Source organism: Dunckerocampus dactyliophorus, chromosome 14, assembly GCF_027744805.1.
Source record: "Dunckerocampus dactyliophorus isolate RoL2022-P2 chromosome 14, RoL_Ddac_1.1, whole genome shotgun sequence".
Taxonomy (NCBI): domain Eukaryota; kingdom Metazoa; phylum Chordata; class Actinopteri; order Syngnathiformes; family Syngnathidae; genus Dunckerocampus; species Dunckerocampus dactyliophorus.
The window spans coordinates 3,372,287-3,398,441 of record NC_072832.1 but is presented as its reverse complement, the minus strand read 5'-3'; the positions used below and the strand labels follow the sequence as shown (position 1 = coordinate 3,398,441).

General features: G+C 41.4%; 1 protein-coding gene across 3 annotated transcripts; it reads right to left on the bottom strand.

Annotated features, from left to right (window-relative positions):
- Window positions 1-1,579: 1,579 nt before the first annotated feature.
- Window positions 1,580-25,617, bottom strand: rgs17 (regulator of G protein signaling 17). 3 transcript variants are annotated; one of them, XM_054799158.1, is made up of 6 exons: window positions 25,456-25,617; window positions 18,865-19,230; window positions 14,335-14,465; window positions 10,568-10,642; window positions 10,265-10,496; window positions 1,580-9,973 (listed from the first exon to the last, which is right to left on the bottom strand). In XM_054799158.1, exons 2-6 carry the CDS (start codon window positions 18,865-18,867, stop codon window positions 9,785-9,787), a joined length of 630 nt encoding a protein of 209 aa, XP_054655133.1. In that variant the 5' UTR covers window positions 18,868-19,230; window positions 25,456-25,617; the 3' UTR covers window positions 1,580-9,784. The 3 variants fall into 3 exon arrangements, with proteins under 3 accessions (XP_054655133.1, XP_054655131.1, XP_054655132.1); XM_054799156.1 differs by having other exon boundaries at window positions 9,822-10,496; XM_054799157.1 differs by lacking the exon at window positions 18,865-19,230 and having other exon boundaries at window positions 9,822-10,496.
- Between the last annotated feature and the right edge of the window lie 538 nt (window positions 25,618-26,155).

Genomic DNA, 26,155 nt, shown 5'->3' with positions numbered 1-26,155 from the left:
CGGTGGTAGGGTTGCCAAGTGTGTCGAAAAATCCACTACCATCAACGGGGTTCAAAAAGCAGGACAACTGCATGACCAAGCTAAAGGGCTAACTTGCCTCGAGAAGAAAGTGACACCGAGAGCGACGATCAACGAGAGAGAGACAAAGTGTGGGAGACGAAGGAATTATGAGACTGTTCAATTCTGACGACTTCAGTGGTTTTAGTTCCCAGTAGGAGGACGAGGACAGCGATGAATGACTTTTCAAGTCGGCTCCTGTGTAACTAGTCTTCTTACACGCACTGGCTGTCAGGTGTGGAGGAAATTACGGTATAATTTATTTTCCCTTTTCTTTGTTGCTAAAAAGTTGTAAAGTTACACTAATAAAGTTGGAACTTGATTGAATCCTGTCCATCCTCACGGACTCGTGCGCACCACAATACATTTTTTTAATGACGCGGACATGTGCGGCTTATGTTTGCGCAAATCTGTTTTTCTCTCACAATTTAGATGGTGCGGCTTATACACCGAAATGACGGTAGTTGTAAAGTTACGCAAGTACAGTTGAAATACCTTGCGGAAAAATGCTTTTTTTAATTACATGTTGTTCTTGTAATGTTGCAACTTAAATCTTACAGTACAGTGTTCCCTCATTTATCGCGGGGATAGCTTCCCAAAATAGCCTGCAATAAGTGAAATCCGCAAAGTAGCCATTTGTTTACAATGATTCTATATGCTTTACGGCTGTAAAACCCCTCGCCGTACACTTCATACACTTTCCTCAGGCAGCCATTAACATGTTCTCACATTTCTCTCTTGTTTACACACTCTCAAAGTTGTAATTTTAATGATCAACCTACTGGGTTGGACACAAGAAATTATGAAGTGACTCACGAATGTTCACTCCTCTGACAGTGCCTCGTCCTGGCGCCGTTCTGCTGTAGCGTTTTTGTATCCTTGTTAAAACACATTGCTCCTGCCGTCATCCTCCTCCTCCTCCTTGAACCAAAGATTCATTTAGCCGTTTAGTTTCTTCTTCTTCTACTGTTTATTGGCGGTTAGCAAGCAGCTCACACAGATAGCTACTTTGCTAGCAACCATTGACCACGAAGGAGACTGTAGACTGTTTTCAATCAATCAGTCAAGACGCAGAACACAAAGGGCAGGTTCTCCCTTAGCCAATAAGGACAGTTGTGGCTCAGTATTTAGCCGGCTATTGTCTACTGTGGGTTCCTGATATGCTCGTACGGACACGTAAACACATACAGAGATCAGGTGGAGCTGCACACGTCTTCTAACTCTCACACGAATATGCAACACCCTCTACTGGTAGCAGTAGTACAGGAAGTACAATAACAGACACATACAACAGAGCACCGATAGATCGCTCTAATACACCACAAGGACGCAGAACACAATGCGCGTTTATACGCTGTTAAAAAAACATGCAAAATTGCACTTATAAAAATCCGCAAAACCGCCCTTGTAGCGAGGGAACACTATATATATATATATATATTTTTTTTTTTACATAAAAAAAAGTTGTAAAATGACTAAAGAAGCACTCCTGAAAGAAAGACACAGCCAGATTTGTCAAAAATCTATGAAGTATTTATTGTCAGTTGTTACACTCTTCTAGCAGCACTATGCAAATGACAAGATATTCGAGGGCAGTTACAACAAATTTGTGGGTTTTTTTTAGTTTGTGGGGTTTTTTTGGCAGACCACGGCTGTACACAGCGGCACTCATTCACAATAATAATAATACAAAAATCAACCATGACAGTGAAGATCGTGATATGGTAGCTCTTATTTGTCAGCATCAAGCATCTCCTGTGGACATCACTGCCGTTTTACCAAGATTTGTTGCGTGGAGATGATTGCGAGAAATGACAAACACTTGCGTGAAAGGAAAGGAACACTTGACTTGTTGTATATCCCAACAACGGAACTGTAAAAATGGCTCATTTTTGGCACAATTTTGAAATGTTCCACAAAGCAGATCATAACGAAATCAAACATAAAAATCCGGAATTGGGACATGTATGCAAACGTTACATCCATTTTTTTTTTCCAACCGTCATGCAAAAAGCCACACATTTCGTTGTTATTAAAAGTCCGTCACAAAGTACAAGTTTTGTTGAGGTACGCGTTTACACGGTGACACGAGGCCTCGCGCCCGCCACGACGACGACGGGACACGTGAATGCTACACTTGAGGGCTTCCTCCCGCGTCTCATGGCACTTCGGAAGCCGCTTCTGATCAAAGCCACCGTGTGACTTTTGAGGCTGCCCAGGAACCCTCCAGAACAGGGGTGTCCAAAGTGTGGCCTGGGGACCACTTTCAGTCTGTCCTTTGGTATACAGGTGGCCCTCGGGTTACGTATGAGTTCCACTCCTGGACTGTAATGTAAGTTGAGTTTTGCTTTGAAATACAGCAATCCATGCCGACAATAAGACCAGTACACTGCCTAATACTACTGTTGCTTTCAGAAAATCAGCAAAGTTATATTATGTGTACTGTGACATGAGTCCTGACTGTGTGTGTGGCTGCATACAGACAGGACAGTTGAGTTTGCTGATGTTGTTTTGGCGTGTTGCGTCTGACAGAAGCCTGTTTTGTTTTTGCCTGTTTATCATAAGCACATAGGGTATTCTTACGCTGCACATCATGCTGTAACTACAGCAGTTCTCGTGTTTACAGACCAAAATTAATATATGAGGGCACGTACGTAACCACCGAACGCCATAAACTGAGGACCACCTGTATTGTAAAAATACAGTTCATTCATTATTAATGGGTTCACGAGAAGAGTCGATACACAAGATTGGGACTATGAGAATGAGAAGCGATTTTAATAATACTTTTAAGAAAAGTACAGTGGAAAAAATACAAAAAATATACTGCAATCTAGTCATTTCATTTCTACTAAGCCCCCAGCCCCACCTCCACCCACCGAGACATGACAAGAGGGCTCACTCTGTTCATGCCATTGTTCTGTGGAACAAACACGCCAAGGTGCTGGAAAGAGTACACAGAGTGAACCCTCTTCCTGCCCGTTTGGAGGCGGTAGATGAGGAAAACAGACACACGTGCACATGGCAATATATTGAGGCCGGCCCAATTACCGAGTTCAATTTCATTTTTTGTGTGATTATTTAATGAAATATCATCATCCCAGGCCTAGTGCTCACGAGACATTCTGATTGAGAAATCTTTTCACATTTTAATCTTGCGAGATCTTGTGACACCCCTAATTATTTATCAGCTGTATTGTTAGATATTACACTTAATTGCTTAGCCACCTATAACACAACGAAGCACGTGTCCATATTTTTTTAGCATCTTTAAATGTAAAACATGTATGAAAGTGGTCCCCCTTCCGTCAATTCTGGAAATCATTTGGACACCCCTGCTCGAGAAAAATGCAAAGTGGCTGCTCTTTCACTTCACCAATGCAAAAAAAACAAATTTTCAAAGTGTGACCACCACAAAAAGTCATTTGCTTTACTTTTTAGCGTAAGCAGCTTCTTAAAAAAAAAAAAAAAAGAATTATTTTGCTCAAGGTACTGTACCTCCCCTGAAGTTCTTTTAGGAAAATGACATTGTCACGTGGCGCCGTTCCGCAAAAGCTCAAGAGTCATGCAAACGAACCGAGCGCACAAAAAAGAGGCTGGTTCTAATCATCATGTGACACTTAAGAATCACGTAGTAAAACAAACAGGAGCCCCCCATAGAGTATTTTTTTTTAAATTGTCTGCATACTGCAGTACTGGAATACATACTCATACAGTATCGTTTGTAGCAAATAACTGAATTATTTCATTTACTTAGCAAAAAGCATGCTGAATAGAAAAACACCGTTCCCCATCGCATGTTTTGTTTTTTATTAAAATCCCCGATTTCCACCTGCGTTACACCGACAACCCGAGACGATTAGGCATCGAAATCAATAAAGAGAAAAGTGATCGCCTAAAGCCTGTTTGTCGCACCGAGCGGGGATTCTCTCAAAACGACGAGGAAAATGTCGCCGCCCTGCCTGCAGATGGGCGGTATTGCACGGCTCACGTCACCGAGAGCTCTCGAGAAAATAAAAGCGACGGATCTTGAGGTCTCTGTGAAACAAACAAACAAAACAAAGAGGCACCAGAATACCAACGTTGAATCTCACGCTAGTCGATAAAACCTCCACCAGGAAACCACCAACACTTAAACAGAGTAACATCACAAACCTCTAAAAAGTGGCTTCCCCACTAGATTAGCGAGGATCGCTAACGGACGTCGTGTTTTTGATTTTGTTTACCAGAATAATGACAACAAATCCTTTACGATTGACATGGCGAGCTCATTTTGAAAGTCGGAAATTTAGGGACTGTTGACTAAAGATCGTCTTTAAAACATCATTTTGATGGCTCTTTTTACACAGGAACCTTTAAAAGTGGCACAATCTAGCTAAGTGAAAAATGTTTTATTTTTCATTTATCACAATAATACAGTAAAAACATACTGTTTACGACGGACAACGCTAGCGCATCGACACAGTGACTATTGGGAGTTCCTGTTGGCTACATAAGAATTTCGAATGTCAAAAATTTAGGGTCTGTTTACATAAGATCGTTCAAAAAAAATTGTTGTCTTGGTCGCTGTTTTTGAACTTTTAAAAGTGGCTCAAACTCTCTAAGTGAAGAATGTTAAGTGACGCGTTTTAGTTTTGGTTTATTGGAAACAAACAAAAGAAGCCTGTTTACGACTGACGATGCTAGAGCATGACTGCAGGGGGTGCATGATGGCTACATAACAGTTTTGAATGACAGCAATTCAGGGGCTGTTTAAACAAGATTGATACAAAAAAATAGTCGTTTTTGTTGTCTTTTTACACGGCAACTTTTAAAAGCGGCTGGAATCATAAAACAGTTCACGGTTGACAACGCTATCTCGTCAACATGGTGACTCTTGGGAGCGCATGTTGGCAAATAAACAAGACTTGAATGTCGCAAATTAAGGGCTGTTTACACAAAATTGTAAAAAATGGTTGCTATTTTAGGCAACATGTTTTAATAGCTCAAACTGTCTAAATGAAGAACGTTAAACTAAAACTAAAGTACATGACTTATCGGAATAATAAAAACAAAAGAAGCCCGTTCATCAACACAGTGACTGTTGGCCAGAGGTGGGAGCAAATCGGTGTTTTGCAAGTCCCAAGTCTTTAGCAAAGACATGCAAGTCCAAGTCAAATCCGAAGTGACAGGCTTGAAAGGTCTTTCCAAATCGTAATCACTGTTTAGTGTCTCCCTAACAAAATGTCATTTCAACACGGCAATTATTACATTTGACAAATACAATGATTTCATGTTGAATTTTTATTTTTTGAAATAAAATCAGACCAGTGTGACAAGACTTAGTCACAGAAAAATAGTGCTGACATAGCATTCAGGATTTATGTAATCCACACAGTCATTGTTTGTTCAAAAACCTGTTAAATGCATTCAACGAGGCAGATTCAAAGGGAAAATGCTGTATGTTGTCTTGCTGGATCACGGCAGTCCAATACTTTGAATGGGGACACATTTTACTCAGCTCACTCACTGAAAATCCCTAGTACTTTCAAGTCAGCAGAATAAAGCCCGAGTCAAGTCCCAAGTCATTGATGTCAAAGTCGAAGTCCAAGTCGAGTCTGACCCGAGTCCACACCTCCGCCATTGGCTACATAAGAATTTTGAGTACTGAAAATTTTGGATGTTGTAAATAACGCTATTTTTACATAACAAAACACGTTTTTGTTTCAATGTACTGTAAATACTGATATACAGTATGTATATGTAAATTCCAGTGTACATTTACAAAGAAACATTACTTCCATGACACAAATTTTCGATCCCAATATACACAGAGAAGACTATTTAAAAACATGCTGCTGTTGTCTGAAGTCCGTTTTAACACCCGGCATATTTTGCTACATGGTTGTCATGTAAACAGGCCCTTTATTTATGTTGTTTGCAGTGAGGAAATAAAACTGAAAAAGACAGGAAGTTGATTTTACAAGCTAGCCCCTATTGTTAGCACATTTGTATTCCACGCAGCCCTTCAAAACCTCTTAAAAAAATGAAAATAACAAAAGGTGGAATTCTAAATGGACTGAACACATGATTTGGGGATGGGAACCAATAAAGTGTTTGTAAACAGCGCAAAGGTTTTCGCTCGATAGCTACAGCTATTTTTTTCTCCCCCACTCATCTTAGCAAGACGCCAGCCACATAATGTCAGACAACAAACACATTTATTAGTTTTTTTTCCTTATATATCATCACGAAGGCATATTATACTATATTCTCTGTGTAGTACTTATTTTATAAAGATATATATATATGTCATATTTAATATAGAAAGAAAAATAAGCGTACATTTTTGCTGAGTAAAGATTGAAGAATATCAGCAAAGGGCAATGTAAACCATAGTCCATTTAAAGAGGGCGGCTGGTACCTCGCCCCTTTTTCCAACGACCCCCCTCCACCCAAAAAAAAATCCCCTCCACCACAGTAACATATTTGCATAGGCAAAACTGGGATTAGCCCTTATAGACAGTGGTTTCCTGAATTATTATTTATAGAGATGCAAAAGTCTAGTTCAACTCAACACAAAACATACAAATAAACCTCAAAATTAAATATGATATCTAGGCTAAGCTCTCTTTAAAATACCCCCCCCCCCCGCCCCCTCCAAACTTGTGGTCATATACATTTTCTCTGTGCACATTTTGTAGTTTTTTACAGTGTTAGGCTTCAAGTAGATCTAAAAAAAACCCAAAACAATAACAACAACAAAAAACAAAACTAGATGTGAAATAAATTAACCAACATGAGAGGTAGTGAAAAGCCTACTTGTTGTTGTCTATATAAAAAGGAACATAAAATAAGACGAAATGCGTCGGTAAGGCCTCCTCCATCCTGTCAGCTCTTTGTCGCTATTAAAACAAATAATAATAATAAAATTAAAAAAATCACAGCCACGTTTGAAAAACTTCAACAAGCCGAGCAATGACGTCACATGGTCACTGCCTCAGTTTTTCCACAATAAAAGTCACAATAAATTACGCCAGATACTCTACAACCTTTCCAGCTGGTCTCCCAAATGCTTACAATGAGCGTCTTACCAACTAACCAACTAACTAACAAACAAACACGGCACACTGTTTATTAGAAATGTAAACTTGGTTGAATTGCACCATTGTACGTCTGCTTCGTGGTGAGTAAAACATTCTCTGTTGTTGTTGTTGTTGTTGTTATTGTTAGTCGAGCTAAACACACTCGGAAAAAAATGGAGAAAATCAGTTCTTATTCATAATAATACCACCATCATCATCATCAAGTGGGTGCATGCATGCACTGCTAAGCGGTATCTGTGGTGAATGTGGGTCGCCTGCATGTTTGTTACTGTACGTATGTTCTAGTTAGCCATGAGGAGGTCTTTCTTTTCTTTTCTTCCTTTCTTTTTTTAATTTTTTTTAAAACTCGGAATAAAAAGCTTTTCTTGGAAAACAATGCTTCTATTGACCCCACTGGCGGATAACATTAACCTCAAGCGTGTGCACTGCTTTTAACATGTGAATGGAGTTCATACAGTCACGTACTTTGAGTAGGGATGGGCATAAAAAAATACAAATTCATCGCCTGTTAGGTGGCGTTTTTGGAGTGCACTGCCTGTGGCCAACAGCACAGGCGCTGCTGATTCAGTCCACAGTAGTTTGCTGTCTAGAAGAAGCACAGCAAGACGGCAGCTATGGAAAGTTAAGCTAGCTCCACAGCAGTTCACAACATTCAAGAACAAGATTCTGCAATCCGATTAAAATCAGAAATTTAGCGCCCATCCCTAATTTTACAACAATAGCACATCCAATGGCACGTTTGCTAGCCTGCTCTTTAAAAAAATAAAATTAAAAAAACTACCGAAGTTTTCACGTCAACATCAGGTAGTTAGGATAAGAGATGGCATCCTGTCGTTCGTTTCCATTAACAATGTAGGTCCACAAAATTGCTGCAGCAGAGCGAGAAGAAAAATAGATTCAGGCGTTTATTCGCAAATGTTGCGCTTTCGTACAGCGACACCATGCAGTCGAATAATTAGATGCGCCTGCAATGTATAAAATGTGACAATCGCTTTCAACACAGGGCAGGTGAAAATGAGCGTCAGGGTGTTAAAAGTCACACCCGCATCTTACCACAGGCGCACTTCCGCCTCTGTTGCAGCTCTTACACTACCTCCAAAAGGTAATAAAATTGTGAAAAGGGGGCCTCCAAACTCAAGATCAGTCAAGGTAATTTATCAAAAATATTGTTAATACTTCAGTCATGCACGTTTCTACTGCGTATCCACAGGTCTAAATGTTCACATCATCAAAACAAAACATCTTAGCGGGACATCTGGCAACACCCCGCCCCTCCATTAAAAAATGTTTCTTTAAAGCGTCTACAGACACATTATTGTCGCATGCGGTCAAAGTCAGGTTTAGAAAAGTAAACCAAGAGTGTTTGTGTGTGTGTGTGTGTGTGTGTGCATGCGCATGTGAGAGAGACAGACAGAGAGGGGGCTGGCAGTGCGACGCAGGGTTAGCACAGATGCTAGCCACATACTGAAACTTCCACCCAAAAAAAGGGGGGGCGAGCATGTCGCACGACTGAATCAAAGATGTCTTTGTTAGCACTGTCGTTCAAAGAAAAAGTCGCTAACTAAAATGTGCTGGCTAAACGACCCGAGACGCCTCCTCTAAGCGTCGTTGACATCGTGTTTGGCACCCGCTTCGGCTATCGCCATAGAGCAGCTAATCATAGATTCATAGCAATAATCATACAATAATAAAGCCTTAAAGACAAAGGCCAGGGCACCTTGTACCAACTTAAAAAAGTGTTTCCCCTCACCTGTGCTTATTAGGCTCGCCTGTCAGGAGTGGGGAGAAGAAGGAGGGGGTTGTTGGGACTATCTGTGGTTGCTTTTCCTGGAATAATTAAAAATCCAGCAACGCCGCTTGTGCTGCCTTTTTTCCCCGCAAAACAGGTGAAGGCATTGTGTTTCTTCTTGGGGTAAAGTTCATGAGTTAACAATAGTACACGTAGCTGCCCAACCACAATTCTAGCCCTTACTTCTCCCACTAAAAGAAGGAAAGTGCTTGGCTGGACGGATGAATGGATGGATGGATGGATGGATGAATGGCAAGATGGATGGTTGCATCTGCTGCTTCCCCTGTCTTCAAACAACTCAGCTTCAAATAGTTTTCCCTTCACTAGAGGACAGTCAGATGAAAAGCCTTATTTCCCCAAAAACACTTGCAGTCGTGGGCTTACTTTGTCAGGCTACTCCAGGGAGAGTGAGAGTTCCATGCAGAGGTGCTGCTCGAGTGTGGACTAGAATGATATGAAAATAAAAGATGAATTAAAGTGAGGTCTAATTATTACAGTACAGGAATCGTTGGCATGTCCATTCTGTCTGTCCTGGTCCTGAGGAGTCCACAGTGACCATCTCGACTCCTCCCTCTGGCACAAAATTGCTGGCGAAAACACTCACAAGCCAGCAGTTGTGGCCTGGTTACATACGGACCAACCAGCCAAAGTGGACCGTCAGATAGAAACTGCTTTAAAAAATATAAGTAAAAACAAACCAGCTATCTTGGATCTTTTCAATCAAGAAAGAGGGAGAGATGTGTTTTGTTTTCCCCAAAACCGGACTTTCTGGCACCATAGTAGTATTTAACGTAGTAGTCTTGTTGCCTCGGGCGGCGACGTGGGAGGGCCAATGTGGATGGTTGTAGGGTCTTTAGGTGTCGAGGCAGGCGCGCCTCCTGCTGGCGAGGAGGTCTCTGTAAACGGAGGAGTTGAGGAAACGAGGGAAGGAGTCTCGGTGCATCAGTGTGTAGATTTGGAGCTGCGCCTCCTCGTACATCAGGCTGCTGGGCTCGGCCAGGCTCTGGTTGATGCCTTCTCGCACCCGCGAGTCCAGACTCACCTGGGAGACACACAAGATGGCTTCAAGGAGGCTAGATAAATAGTTTTTCCAGGATTATACAGTGCAGAACCTCTTTAGATAACACCTTGGAGGTAGTATAATTCTATACCTAACATGTTCAACACAAAATATGCTACACACTCTTCCCTTGCAGAGCAAATCTGTATAGCACGTAAGGGCATTTAGACCAACAATACTACTTGCCCAAAGGGCTGCACAGGACAGGTTAAAAAAAAAAAAAAGTATGTTGTCAATCACACCGTTGGCAAACATGCGAAATGCAGTCCAAACCTCTTTAGGCGACAGTATGGATACGTAATCTTCGTATATGATCCTGGCCTTTTCATCCACCGCTGAGGGGTCGGTCTCCTTCTTCAGCTCTTCGCAGGCCAACCAGAAGAGGAGGTTGTCCTCGCTGTATTCCGACCTCAGGAACTCCCGGAAGATCTCCCGGCCTTCAAGCGAGCGCAGCATCATCTCAAAGCTCCGTGCCCACGACAGCACGTCATCCAGGTTGGGGTGTCTGAGGAAACGGTAAAGCTTTAGAGCCAACCGAAGACAAAGAGCGGGCCAAACCACAGGCTGAAGACTTACTGTTCATCTGCGGCTTCAATACTGTCCAACTTGGTGCAGGTCTGCCGTTCACTTCTCTCCATCCTGTCTTCATTCCTGGATTGGAGACAGGTTCTACTTACAATACCTCTAAATGTATAGTCAAACATGCAAGAATCCATTAAAATGCATGACTGTGCTTTGTCTTCATATTACTGAAAGCAAGACGATTGTCGTATTAGGACCAAACTGGAAAAAAAAAAACTTATATGCTACAAGTGCCTGATAATCCACTTATCAATCATTCAAAATTCATGGATTGTCGACAGCGTTTTGAAGCAACTGAGGCACAGCAGAGTGCAGTGCCTTCTGCAAACAGCAGAGACGCTGTTCATTCAGTTTTCATGTCGAATGCTCAACCCTAGTTATGATGTGGTTTTTCAAGGGAAAAGAGCGTGTCCGGATCAAGTTAGGTTTTTTTCAACAACAATAAAGTTGTCATTTTACAAAAGTAATTTTTTTCAAGAAAAAAAGGTCTTAGCAGAAGTACAGTATGTCAGCAGTTTTCCTTAGCTTGACAATACGCTTAGCAATTTTTCTCTTAAAATGACTACTAATAAAAACATACCACCTACCTTTAACTACAATCAACAAAATTATAAATGCAACACTTTTGTTTTTGCTCCCATTTTTCATGAGCTGAACCCAAAAATGTAAAACTTTTTCTATGTAGACAAAAGGCCAATCTCTCTCAAATATTGTTCACAAATCTGTCGAAATCTGTTAGTGAGCATTCATAATTCGTCCACCTCACCTTAGGTTGGTCACAATAGAAGCCCACTCTATAATGTGTACTTGTATGAGGGGGCGGGTCCTGTTTTGAAATGGTTCTATTATACGCCACACAATATATTGTGATATTTATCATTATCGAAAGTGGCTGCAATATATATTACAATATGGATTTTCGTCCGTATCACCCATCCCTAACACAAAATGTCTGCTAAGTGGAAATATCTTACGCTTTCCTGTTAACAGGATGTTCTGTTTTTCCAGACATATATGCATACATTTGTATATGTCATACTTGTCTGTAGAGAGGAGTTTATTACAGCCTCATATAAAATCAGCAATAATGATAATAACAATATTAAAGCAAATAGCTTTGGTATCGGAAGACATACAAATTCAGGTAACAGGAATCAGATCGGAAGTGGAAAAATGAGGATGGTTGCATCCCTACTTAGAAAAAAACAACAAAGAACTGCAAACGTGTGAGTCTTTTTTCAGTCTCCAAAAGTCTCCAATAACAGAAAGAAAAAGTTGCTATATTTGCTGTTGGTATGTTTTTGGAATATAGCGACAAAGTTGCTCGGATGGCAAACGTCTTCTTGTTCTCTGGCAGGCCAGGTGTGTGTGAGGTGTATGAGCGAGGGCGAACAAGCAGTGCCAAATCTATACGTGGCGATCCAGATGGTGTCATTTTGTTTAGAGTCATACATCATTCAGGCCAATAACAGCAGGAGCAAGAAAATAATGGCAGCAGAAGTTTGTCAGTTTGTCTCTTGCAGCTATTAATCAAGCCAGGAAACATGCGTGCAAGCCTCAAGTGAGCACAACCATCTACAGCAAACATTGGCACACATTGGCTGAACAATGAAGCTTCAGTGCGAGGCTTCCTGTTAACACGCTAAACACACATGCTAGCCTCTCAGTCTGCCACGGCTCCGTCACACCCAGCCCAGTCCATAATGCAACAGACATTGCGCCGTCTATTTTTGTCCCACCGTGGAGCATCCTTGCTTCCTCTCGTCAAAGTCTCCATTGTGCCGCGATTATAGGGTAAGCAGGCCGCAGCCCCTGGCGCCCTCACAGTACAGCTAAATAAACAGGCTGTTCTTCACAGCTGTTTTGCATGTGATGAGAGGATGGAAATAGAAGAGTACTGTATGATAACCGGTGAGGAAGGGGTGAGAGAGGGATGAAGGAGGGGGAAGTTTCATATTTAAAAGAAAAAAGATCCCCATGGCACTCATTCAAAGTCGTTTACGTCAGTAAGACTGTCCCATATAGGCCTGTCACGATAATCAATAAATCAATTAACCGCACGATAAAAACAAACTCAACAATTTATATATTGACATGTGCATGCGTGTTTGTTTTCCTCCTCTTTCTCTATCAAACAGGCTGGATGACAAGGAGTTTCACTCTGAGCATCTGCCTCAACACAGTACATGGGTGTGTTGGTTCTATAGTGGAATGAACAGAGTGAGTTTCTTTATGGTGGTGGTGGTGGGGGGCGGGGCGGGGGGGGCAGCAAGTGCACACGCAAGTGAGCGCCATGAGGAGTAACAAGCAAGAAAACGCAAATAGCTTGGAGGAACACAATGCACAGACGACAGTGATTTGAAGACATAGCCATGTGAAAATATACTGCAAACATGTTAAATAAACAAGGGAAACTGTGTTGAATACTTTCTTTGTGCCTGCTGCATGTAAAACACGATCTGATTTCAAATTACAGCTCGTTTGCGTGTCGCCATTTTGTGACATGAAAACATTTGTGATAAAGACAATTAGATAAATTATACAAAACTGTGGAACTCACGTTTCAGCTGCTGTGTTTCCCGAAGTACAACACATTGGGCACCAATCACCACAATCCAAAACATGCTTTTTTGTCAACATTCAGACAATAACGAAAGTGACACTGATTCAAAATCCAAAATATTGTGACTGAGTGTGATTTTCATTTCAGTTCAATTTTAGAGTCCATTTTATTTTCATTGGAGTTTTTCTGTCTTTTTGTTTAATTTATTATGCTCTTTGTTTAATTTATTTTATTTAAAAGCTCCTGAAATTCCAATTCCAATGTTAAACATCCATCCATCCATTTTCGATGCCGCTTCTCCTCATTAGGGTCGCGGGGGTATGCTGGAGCCTATCCCAGCTGACTTTGGGCGAGAGGCGGGGTACACCCTGGACTGGTCGCCAGCCAATGGCAGGGCACATATAGAAAAACAACCATTCACACTCACATTCACACCTATTGACAATTTAAAGTCGCCTGAGAAATGAAAGTTGCTTTTGATACGGTGTACTTGCATTACTATGCCATATATTATCATTGCATTCATGAAAAAACGGTCTCAAAGTAATGTTGACAACAATAGCTATTTTGTCCCACAAAATTTGCTATCGCGACAGGCCTAGTCCCATCTGAACGACACGCACATGAGGCTGGTGAGAGACTCCTTCCAAGCTAGACAAGCTGCCACCTCTTCAGATGGAGTGCTGCGACAAGAGCCGGCACATTCACCATTCACTGGTCCACAACAACGCTTTATTCATCGCTCTTTCTTGGCCAGTAGTACAGCGAAAGTGAGGGATCCACAAGCCACTTAATGGTGTCGCTGCCTTGTAACGCAATGTGGACATTTTTTGAGGTGGGGGAATTGGATTTACATTACATGGCTTTTCCTCTTCTTTTGGATACACAGTGGAACTTCTAATAGCTCGTTGAAAATGTACTAATACATTAAAGCTCTCTTGTATTACCAAACCTCTCTCCAAATAGTTTAACCAAAATAAAGTTTCTTTAATTATTATTATTAGTTATTATAATACATTAAAAACATGAAATAACATTTTCATCCACTGCAAAAAAAAAAAAAAGAGAACTATGGTACAAGTATGTGGCCTCCAAAGTGACCATAGAATCACCATAGAATGCCTGGATGCTCTCAGTACAGTTTGTTTACAACCGTCAGGTAGCACAAAGGCAAAAAAGAAAAGAATGATAGACCTACCAGAGACACTTGCAGCAGCCGCACCAGCAGAGGCAGCAGGTGTTGGGTCGGGGGTGTCCGGGGACCTCGGGTGGGGCCTCGATGTGCGCCGCCTGCCTTTTTCTCATCTCCACTCCACTCACACTCCTGGGCTTTGGGACACAGAGAGAATACAAAAGCAGACATTTGAATTGCATCAAAGAGCAACATGGGGAACACAGGTAAACTGAGCCTTTGATCAGTGGTTCTCAATTATTTTCTCTCATACCCCCACTGGGGCACAGAAATGTTTTCACGCCCCCCTGATTTTAAATACTATTGAGAAACTGATAATATAGATTTATTTATCTGTATTGTACAGACTGAACTCGAAACTGAAAGCAGTGAAGCATACAAGCGTATTCAAGAGTCAAACTGCATGCCGAGTACGACAAATTCATACATGTTAGCAGGTCTGCACTAATACTGAAATTCCTCCCTGCCTCTCCCCCCCGACAGTTCACCGCGCCCCCACCAGGGCGCCCGCCCTACTATTGGAGAAGCACTGCCTAAAATTAATTGCATCTTGAAGCCACTGAGAGAAAATTGAGTGCACTACTTGGATGGGACCACCCGTCAATATCAACTAGTCCCCTAATGGGAAATCGAGTGCCATGAGCCATGCAAAACTCCATTATGGCTTATTCTGCTCAATACAGAGCTGGAATTGAAACAGGAGTTCAGAACATTCAGATAGACACTCTCCCGTAATGACACAATAGTCAACAAGAACAACAACAACATTCGTCAAGTATTAAAATTTGCGTTTTAAAAATAATGCTTTTTATGCGAGTTAGAGGTACTTTCTTCAGGGACAATTTTGTCAAAAATGTAAACATCTACAGACTATACAACTGCCAATTACAACAACACCACATTACATTTAACTAACATTTTTCAATTTGAAACACAAAATTACACTGCTTTACTTCATCTAGATTTGTTTCCTTTCCAGCAGCACCTCAACTTGGTTTTAGTCTTAGGTGTTGATGTCAAAGGTTCCGGTGGGCTGGCTGTCGGACTGTCAGACTCTGTCTCTCAAGCTGAGAAGGGTTAAGTGTTCCTTGTCGGACGTACAACTCATAGAGGGGTATTTTATGCTAGGCACAGCTGAAGGCTTGAGTCTTGCCTTGTATCCCAGCTCTCTGGCAACACTGCAATCTTCCTCAAAGCAATCCTTTCCAGACTTGCGTGTTCCTGACAAATTTTGTCCAGCTCTTCGCAACTCTTTCGGCCCATTAAAAAGACAAACACTGTGAGCTGTGCTATTAATGCACCCTCCCGCAACACAAAGTCTTGGCATTCTCTGCAAAAACTTCCAAAAATTCACTTAAAACTCTCATGATGTTTACAGGCAATTACACAGAAAATAACATGGCGACAGGTGTCCTTGCGTCCGTGTCTTACTGGTATGGCATCAGAGTTTCAAAGTATCACGGCTGTCTTTAAAGTTTATTATCTTGAAAATCTATGACATTTATATGCACTTTATGCATAAAATGTGTGCTACTTCCTCACATTATCTGTGTTTAAGAATTTTGGATGGCCTTTAAGGAACTTAATGAAGACAATGCAATCCCAAGCAAGTGACTTGACATTCCCTCCATAGACACGCTACCACCTCCCGACACTTCCACATCCTCTAGACTTTGTCAGATCGAAGAGGCTTGAACGCACACTGTAGCATGTCTTTACGAGCCAGATTACAGCACTGCAGGATGATCTAAATAAAAAAAGCCTGTCTAACAAGTGGTTTAAAACAAGGCCTCACACAGTAACATGTGTAATGTGTTTTCTTCAGTGTCCAAGTTAAAGAGACATGGCAAAGTCTCCTTGCACAGCAGAGCAAAGTGCACGCTCATCAGTCTCCAGTGTGAGGCGGTTACATCACCACTCATGACACAAACTGCTTCTGATAGCCGGCAGAGGAGGCGGTAATGATGCTCACATTAAATCGCATTCTTGCTAAATTTTGGAAATCAATAATAAAAAAAGAGCTTACCTGCAAAAATAAAACCCTTCATTAACCTTGGAACCTCAAACTACTCCCCGCTAAGCACCTTCTCCTCTGTCCTGCTTCACCTGGTCTGCATATATAGGATTTGCAGCGCTAGATAGGAAACTAAGGCGACGAGCTGACTGATATGCAAACGACCTCGCCTGGCCATTGGAAAGTGCAACAAAAAACATAAAACGGTGCCACTGCATGTAAATGACAGCGAGCTGCAGCTTTGTTGTCAAGCTGGAGGAGAAGGAGAACACATTGACAGAATATGCAAATACTGTATGGAGCGGAAACACAAACACACACACACACGGGAGGAGGAGAAAAACTAACATGAAATGATCATGTTATCATAGTCATCATGTCATTGTTAAAAATGAAAAGTGAAACATGAAAGACTCTATTCAAGTACGTATTTCCCAATCAGCAGGGTGTCACGAGACGAAATGGCATTGGGTCTACGAGAACGAGACGAGATTTTAACATTTCTTTTAAGAAAAGTAGAATGAAAAAATATAAAAATACATGACAATACAGTATATTACAATGTACCAATTTAATTTCTGCTATGTTACCTTGATTTGCTTCTCAAGATGCTACACTTCTACACGCTACACTCGTGTGCATATTATCGGCCCCGTCTCCACCCACCAAGATGAAGAGACTGTATGACTGAGAAGAGGGCTCACTCCGTACATGCCGTTTTTCTATTGAACAAACTTGCCAAGGTGCTGAAACCAATGCACAGAGTGAAACCCCTTCCTGCCTGTTTGGAGGTGGGGACGAAGAAAACAGATATGCATGCACATGCCAATATATGGAGGCTGGCAAAATGACTGACTTGATTTTAATTTATTATGGGAGCAATTTATTTATTTATTATCGTCCCAGACCTAGTGCCCACTGAATGAGCAATCTTGTGACTCGTGAGATCTTGTGACACAAAATCTTGAGACACCCCTACCAATCAGTGTGCTAGAATTTAAATTTACCCCATTTTTAAGTCTCTGTTACGGACCAAAGCCATACAATTCGGAATTCGACCTAAGAAACTGAATTTGAACCACGCAAGAGCAGTTCAGTAAACATCAAGGGGTTAACTGCACGCTTTGCTTTTTCTTTTGCTTGGCGACCTCTCAGGCCACCACAAAGAAACAAACAAAAAAAAAGCCGCAGACTTAGCCACGCATCTTAAAATAAAGCCTACGTTTCTGATAACTATCATCAGATGTGGGAGCTGTAAGTTTGACCATTTTCTAATACGCAAACCGAGCATGAGGTTGCTATTAAAATGTGAGTGTAATGTTAGCACTGTAGCTTACATAGCTATGCTGGTGCAGCTAATATTTGCGTCCTCCTATACCGCTCCTGAAATCCCAACAAATCAGTGGACGGCTGTCTCGGAAAGGACTGCGCACGAAGTTCCACAATACAGTACTTCTTAATTGTTAAATGCTGCTGTTTCACTCAGTCGCTTTGCCAGAAGTGCGTAAAAGACCTTCCTGCATTGTAGCGTACAGTATAAGGGAAATACTGTACCTACCTGAAGTGGTATTACTGCAAAGTGAAAGCGTTCAGGAACCACTGAAACACAACCTGGACGTGTCAGGCCAAGACCAAGACCAAGTTATATTGGATATTTCCATTTCTGAGCATCTGTATACAATTCTAACCTTAATCAATCACAGTGCCAAGGCACGAATGATCAGGTGTAAAAGCAGCTAAGAACAAACAAAAAAGCTTGAAAGCAACATGAAACAAATTTTGGAGGTTGTTAACAGAACAGGGGTGGGCAAGTCCATAATGCAGTCCCGCCAAGCATCTTAATCTGGCCCACCGGGCTTTTCCAAATTCCTTGTACAAAAAGGCGATCCAAACAACAACACGTCAACACACACGTGACTCACAATGTAACCTACCTACTGCACCATGTGTGCATACAAATATCTACACAAAATATCCACGCCAAAATTACACCCATATAGTCTTGCCGCAAGGCATGCAGGGTAGCTTTTGGTACTCTCTCTCCCAACATTTTGCCGTGTTCGTCGCATTTTTGCTTGATTTCAAAATATGTTGAGGAGGTCATCAACGAAGTAAACAAGGGGGGATACATACTCTTGATATCCAATGTTTTATTGTTCATAGCTCATATTGTTGTTGTCGCTGGACTACCCAGCATACCTTGCGGCACTTGTAAATAACAGTTATGTGTTATTTTTACCTCTTAGCTGTTGTTTATCACCCACGTAGTCGTAGCAGTTGATCTATGTGATGCGTTAACTTGCTGTGGATGTGTTGTGTTTTTGTTTTGTTTTGTCATTCTCTTTGTTGATCACCTACATATGGACTGCCCCTCGCCCAAATTGTTTAACCCAATGTGGCCTGCGACCCTGGACGCCACCCCTGGACTAGAAGGATTGAGGAGCCGTATGGATTCTGGACAACTTCCCATTCACATTGGCATATAAAAAGCCAAAGAAACGTCATTTTCCAGTGCAACTTACCATGAATTAGAGAGTTCCTGAAAGCAGGTCAGACAGACCGGTCATGGCATGAGGTAATCGGCTTGCTGGATGATCGCAGGCCGCTCAGCGATGCGTCAGATTTGCTAACGGACTGGCTGTTGGGCTGGCGGGAGACTTGGGGAAAGGCGAGGAGGTCAGGAAGTGAGGTTACCTGTCTTACCATCCCTGACCGACTGGTGCAGAGACACGGACACCGCAGAGATGAGGCCAAACGTAACAAACACTTCACTTCTTCTCCCCTCGTTACACCTGATCCTTTTGCTGCGCTCGCTGGCGCCCCGCCCTCCCCCCAGGTTTCCTCGGCTCTCAGAGAATGGGTCGTTTGTGGACTTGAAAGTACAGCATCTGAAGGAACACAAGGAAAGAGATGTAACTAATTTGACACATCAGCCTGAAAAATTCAATTCAAACAATTGTTGGTTCCACTTTGAATAGAAATATTAAATCCTTTGTCGTGCCACAAAAGAAATTGCAAAAACTGATGTAAAGATTCAGTTTAACCTCATTTATCGCGGTTAATTGGTTTCAGACCAGAACGTGATAAGTGAATTCCCGCAAAGTAGGTTTCAATATTAATAAATGGAATATTTTCCTAGTTAGTGCATAGACAACCTGTTCCTGACTTTCTAAATACAGTTTTAGTATATAGCAATACACCTTGCATAACTACATGAACCCTAATGGCACACTGCAGCCAAGTAAATGTTTAGTCATACATACACTACAGTACTACACACTACTAACATAGTACTCTGATTAAGTGTACTTTATGGAATAAGCAAAATAATTTCAGTTAAAGTAAGTTCAAAGTTGGACAGTGTATTATTCCAAATGTTGTTGCCAATATTTTCACTTGTACTGCAAATGGATATCAGCTCCAAATATCGGCTACTGGTGTCGTTAACTACTAAACATCGGTATCGGCCCTGAAAAAAATCATATCAGTTGATTTTTAAGAAAAACGTCAAAAACAGGCATACAACAGCAGGGAAAGTTCATAGGTTTTAGAGGCGGGAATCTCTGGCCACCTCACGATTCAATGCGATTACGATTCAGGGGCCTGTAATGCGATGATAAAACAATTACCGATGCATCTTTTTTGTGATCAATAGTTTGTCCATTATCTTTTCATAATTGGAAGTTTACATCTACATGTACCAACATATTTCCCATTGCACAGCACCATCAGGAAAAGTAAAGTGCACCAGTAGCAGCATGTATAAAATGAACATCAGCATATTCTGAGTAACCAACATAAAAAAACTGCCATTATTCACAAGTAAATAATAGACTTCTGAATTCAAACTACAATCCTGAGCATAGAATCTATGACAAAATAATATTTTTGCTGTATAGCAAAGTCAAAAACAGCTTTCATACAAAATATAGATTTCTGTACCATACAAGAATAATGCTTGCAGATGTCAGTACATTATGAATAACCAAAAAAACTAGGCGGCCCTTATTCACAGTTGCAGTGACAGTGAAATAACGTTTCAATGGGACGTTGTATCTAGGTTCCAAAGTGCGCAACAAAGCGCGTCTCAACAACGGAATACGGCCACAAATCCTTTGCGATAAAAGTTGCAATTGACTTTATGATTCGCTTCGCCTTTTCCAAGTTGGCTGGAAAACTAGCTATCACCTGCTCGATGGTTCGCGGGTTGGCAGCAACTTCAGCTGGCTGTTTTTCCTGCTGCCTTCCGGGTGGAAACAGGCTATGTGGTTTTTCATATTTGTCGTGTTCCCAAAATATTTGAACCTTGCATACTGTCTGGCTCTTGTCCAGCTCATTTTTACCTTCAACGACGTGAAAGCCAAAGTGCTTCCAGACGCTCGCTTTAAATCCAGCAGGTGCGGGTCGGAGTTTATGCTCAGCCATTCTGGTAGAGTCTTACACTGAGGTGCACCACCATGAACTGTCCGGGCAGCATTCCGTCTTTTTGTTCCGTTTTTTTTTTGCATTGATTATTGACATTTATGAATCGATTAATAATGGCCAATGTCCGCATCACGATGCATCTAAGAATTGATTATTTCCCCCACCCCTCATATGTTTTATCTATAAAGTAAACAAAGATCAAATATATCATCATCTGTGTTGATAAGGATCGGAGAATCTAATTACAAACACAGACTAACGTGTCTCATTCCAGATTTTCTGTTTATTACACGCGCCTCTGAACTCGTTCCCCAAACCAGATTGCCACCATTAACGTGTCATAAAAGCATTTAAAGTCACCATCTGACCACCGATGTTACTTTCGGGCCAACACAAACACTAAATGGCCCGTGAACACTCAATTATCTTTACCCCCATCCTCAAGCAGTTTGACTGAGCTTGCTGCAAGACTATATTATCAGGATCCATCCGACCATCCAAATCAGGAAATAAGTCAAAAGTTTTAAACGACATCATAAAAGTAAGCCAAGCTTGTCTTGGGTGCTTCTGCACCACAAGTCAAGCTGCCATTGTTTTGCATTTTCTCCCTGAAGAAAACTAGAGTAACAATTGAGGCGTGAAAAAGGGCTCCCACGCTGCCTCTACTGTTCTTGTTTGGGAAATGTTCTTTCCTCACTAGAATCTTAGACAAAGAGACAAAATAATTGACCGGAACGCAGCTTTTGCACACTCATTTTCAAAGTTCGGAATGTTTTAAAAAGTATATGCCCATCACTTCACGAAGGACAGCTTTGTAAACAATGCATGCTTCGCTACACATCTTAAAATAAAGGGTGGCGTTGTGCCATCTATTCATTAGTCAGCTACAGATGATAAGTTTCATAATTTTGCTGTCAAAATGTATAATGTTATTACTGTAGCTCACATAGCTATGCTAGTGTTGCTAACGTTTGTGTCCTCCTGTTACGTTGTTCAGGGTTTCCCCTACGATATTCTGAAGCTGTGGTGGTGGGCTGCATGGAACTGCCACGGCTGTGTTGTTCCGCTGCTTAACTTCGGTCTTTTGTACCATTTTTGCTGTTTTTTTTCTAAATATTTAAACTTTCTTCTTAACTAATCTTTGTCAATTTTCTTTTCTTAATATTATGACTTATTTTGACTTTATAGCAATATTATAGCTTTTTCCCCCCAACCAAATTTTCCAAAAATGGCACTTTTATTTTGTTTTGTGTATATCATAATATTAATATTACATATAATATTATATATATAATATTACAACTTTAAAAAAATAACACATTTTTTCTTTAATATTTCCAGTCTACGCTACTAAATTTATTCTGGTAAAATTGCGACTGTTTTCTCGTTAGGATATTACTTTTTTCTTAACATTTTGACTTTATTCTTGTAAAATTACAGCAGTTTTTTTTCCTTTTCTGTTTTTTATTATTATTTAAATTATTTCTGCAACTATTTAAACTTTCTTCTTGTAAATATTCTTCTCGTGATTATGACTTTATTCCCATAATAGTTTTACTTAACATTACTTTTTCCTTTTACCTAATTTTCTGAAAATTACAACTTTATTTGTTGTTTAGTTTGGTTTGCTTTCCTCGTAATATTACGTTATTCTCGTAAAACTATGACTTTTTCTTCATGGATTACAACATTTTTCTCTCAATAATTTGACTTTATTCTTGTAAAAATGAAGTAGCACGCTTTCTAAAAGTACTTTTAAACTGTCTAAATTCCAGCATCCAACACACTACTGTGGGACATATGAGACATATGAGACACATTTTATTATTAAATTATTTGGAAATTTAGACAATCCAAGGTTTGAAGACGGCAACAGCTTGACCCTGGAAACAATTATTTTGAATTGTGCTCAACCGTAAGAGGTTCCACTGCACTGAGCAACTTTTCAACCCATTATAGATCCCTATGTTGACTTTCATGACTTCATATACTAGTCATCTTTCTTTGGCCAGCAGCTCATTTCATCAAATGGGGCCTGCCATCATATGACACAACATGCTGGCTCAATGCTGCTTGACTATACAACGACAACAACCATCATTTCTCAAGTAGGAAACAAGCCTTGAACTTCAAATAGCTAACCCTGTGCCAGATTCAACCGGTTTGGATGAATACAAGTTCCTCCTTGTGCAGCAAAACAGTCCATGAAGACGGATTTTGCATAGCTGTATGCAAAAAATAAGCCCCCACTTTTATCGCGGTGTCGAAAAGTTCCCAACAGAGAGAGGATGAGCACGGAGAGGCTTTAGTGACTTGCTACCAGTAGCCGTTTAACAACATGCATGCACTGCATCCTACTGAGAGGCGTTTCTAATATTTATTATTTAGCAACACAAGAGGAGGAAAATATTTGAAACACCCCTCACTGTGACGCAGGGCTGGTCACACCAATGCAAACCACAAACGCCATGATAAAAACATTGTTGAATTCATGTCAAAACTGAGCATTTCACTTGTGCATGTGCAAGTACAGTACCTAATGTTGTGTTCAGTGAGTGTTTATGGGAACAACTGTAATATGCTACTGGTCAAAAGTTTTAGAACACTCTGAACCACAACGACTACCACAGCATTCTGCACAGCGCCAACTTCAGACTACAATGAGACATTATACTGCAGAAACTTTAAAAAAAAAAAGGAAAAATTGGCTACAAGTCAAAGGTTTTAAGAACACATTGAGCTAAACATCAAACCAAATGAAATTTGAAATATTCTTCAGAAAGTTTCTGTTGCAGACGTTCCCTTGGATGTGTAACACTTGGGGGTGGCTTTGCTTTCTCCTCAGTCCAGTACATCCCAAACTAACCCAGACCAAAAAACTTTAACAGCTACTTTGTGCACACTTACGCGCAGGTCGCTTAGTGTTCCATTGGTATTATGGTTGTCGGACAAAAGGCTGTGCAGTAAAGACCACATGCATAAAGTAAGGACTTAACTAGACGGCTCTGGTGACTTATTACGTGACATGACTCAATATTCCAAACCAAAATGCTGTCTGCTGGGTTGAATTTGTTGGTTATTTTTACATTTTGCTAGTTTTACTAGCTTAGATTTCACAAAAAGCTTCTAAAGTGTACTTTTAAAGCGCACCGTTGGCACCCAAAAATGACAGGCATGAACTTAGGCTGCACAAAAAATTGAAAACAAGTTTCAATCACAATTCACACTCTTGACATTTTTTCCCCTTTACATAAGAAAGTGCGTCATAAACAAGCGCTGCCATTTTAAACAAGGACTCTGGAGGAGTCATTAACATGACAGCCGACACTTCCTCCTCACTCTCCTTGTTGCCCAGCGAGCCTCACTGACCAGGGTGAGTTGGATCTGCAGTCCCTGGCCTGACAAGACGTGCTGGCTATTCTTCATCAGCTGCTGGGAGAAGCGATCGCATTAATTCTATTCTTTTCACTTGCCTTGAATGTACTGTGGCGTTAGCAAGCCATGTTTTTGACTTGATGCACTCTCTTCAGTCTTTGTATTTATATCTATCTAGAAAGTCCCATCTCAACTGTCCATCCGGGACCTCCAGTGAAGAATGGCAGAAAGGCAATTGGAAGCTCCTTTAAAGCAGAACAAAACAATAAACTTTAGGAACCTTTTTTTTTAACTAAAAAAAGTGCCTGTTATAAGGCGCAAGCACGTCCCCTGCTGCATCAAATGAAACCAACCCCCCCCCCCCACACACACACACACAAACCAAGCTCAGTTGTACCTGTCCAAGCATGTCTCATGGCCAGTTATGCAAATTTGATGATGTCACAACAACCCTACGCCCAATTGCGATGTCAATCTCAAGCAAGAAAATCATGATTCGCTTTTTATTTTCAGAATCATGCATAAATTGCTGTCTATTGGCTCAGCTCTCTCCTTCTGTGTGAGATGCTCTTTAAAAGTATATTTTAGAAGCTTATTGATGACATTATGACATTCATTATTTTGCTCTAGTATGAACCCCTGACCAACTAGACGCATACAGCAAAGCAGAATGCTTTGGTAGCTGCAGGGTTAGAAACATTTTGACCTGTAGTGTACCTTACAAGTCAGCTGGAGCATGAAATGACAGAAGCTGCAAGAAGTACCAGGAAGTAAGAGAAGAACCAAAACTCCTTGATGCCTTGATGAGTAGATGCTAGATCTCCCTAGCCGATGCATGACCAGAAATAATGGAAAAGAGAGCGCTCTTTGCAGCAAAATGTGTTGGTGAGAAAAGGTGTTGCATCTGCCTCAAGGCCTGTGCGGGTCTTGAGATAAGGGGGCAACGAACCTGTTCAATGGGGCACAACTACTACTACTGCTACTACGACTACAACTATTATTATTACTACTACTACTACTACTACTACTACTACTACTACTACTACTACTACCCGCTGCAGCGACCCATCTAAGGGTAGCCACCACCCTAACCCAACAGAGCCATTCCGGGAGGCAGAGACGTGCATTACTGAAGGATCACCACCCACTTTTCTTCTCGCTAGCTGTGTCCCCACTGAGCCGATAAGGAGGCGGAGGCAAGAGAGCGGCAGGCAGGCAGCTAGCTAGGTAGCTACTAGCTAGCCGTCATGCTAACCGCGAAGCTAGCCCGCCGGTGCCCTCGCATTTAGCCCGGCTAATGAGCGTCGTCTTACCCCTGTGCAACGGGCTGTCAGTGTCCAAAAGTGACGGTTGCGCAAGCGACGATGTCCCGGTGCTCGTCGGAGGGCATCGTTAACGACGATTTCGGCGCGGAACGTCCATCGCCGCCTTTTTTCCGTCCATCCGCCCCACTTCACTACCGAACGCCGCCGAGCCCCTGGATGCACTACGCATGCGCGGTGCTTGTGGCTGCATTCACACACACACGCGCGCGCGTTCATCACTGGAGCGCCTCATCATCCCAGATGTTCCACCTCTGCACTCCTCTAATATGCATTATATCACTTTTATTCATTATGAGACATAATTACGTTAAGAGAATTGTAAACATGTATTAATATAACGCACAAAAGTATCCAAGACGTTTCCTATTCTCCACCTAGTGTGTAGCTATACTTTTTCCACACTGGGCCCCGTGCATCCATCCACCCACAAGGGGGGAATTCCCTTATTTTCTGGAAAATTTCCCACAGATACCCACAGGTGAGCTGGAGTCTATCCCAGCTGACTTTTGGGGCAAGAGCCAGGGTAGACCCTGCACTGGTCGCCCATCAGTCACAGGACACATATAAACAAACAACCATTCACACTCACATGTATGGACAATTTAGAATTTCTAATGAACTTACCATGCATGTTTTTGGGAAACGTGGACAAAACCCACACCAGAATGCAATCTCCACAGAGCGTTTT

Excerpts from the sequence above, each read along its gene's own strand:
- rgs17 (XM_054799156.1), bottom strand. Across the intron at positions 10,643-14,334 it reads GGCTGCTGCAAGTGTCTCTG|GAATGAAGACAGGATGGAGA; the intron begins GTAGGTCTATCA and ends TCTCCAATCCAG. Across the intron at positions 10,497-10,567 it reads ATTGAAGCCGCAGATGAACA|ACACCCCAACCTGGATGACG; the intron begins GTAAGTCTTCAG and ends CCGTTTCCTCAG.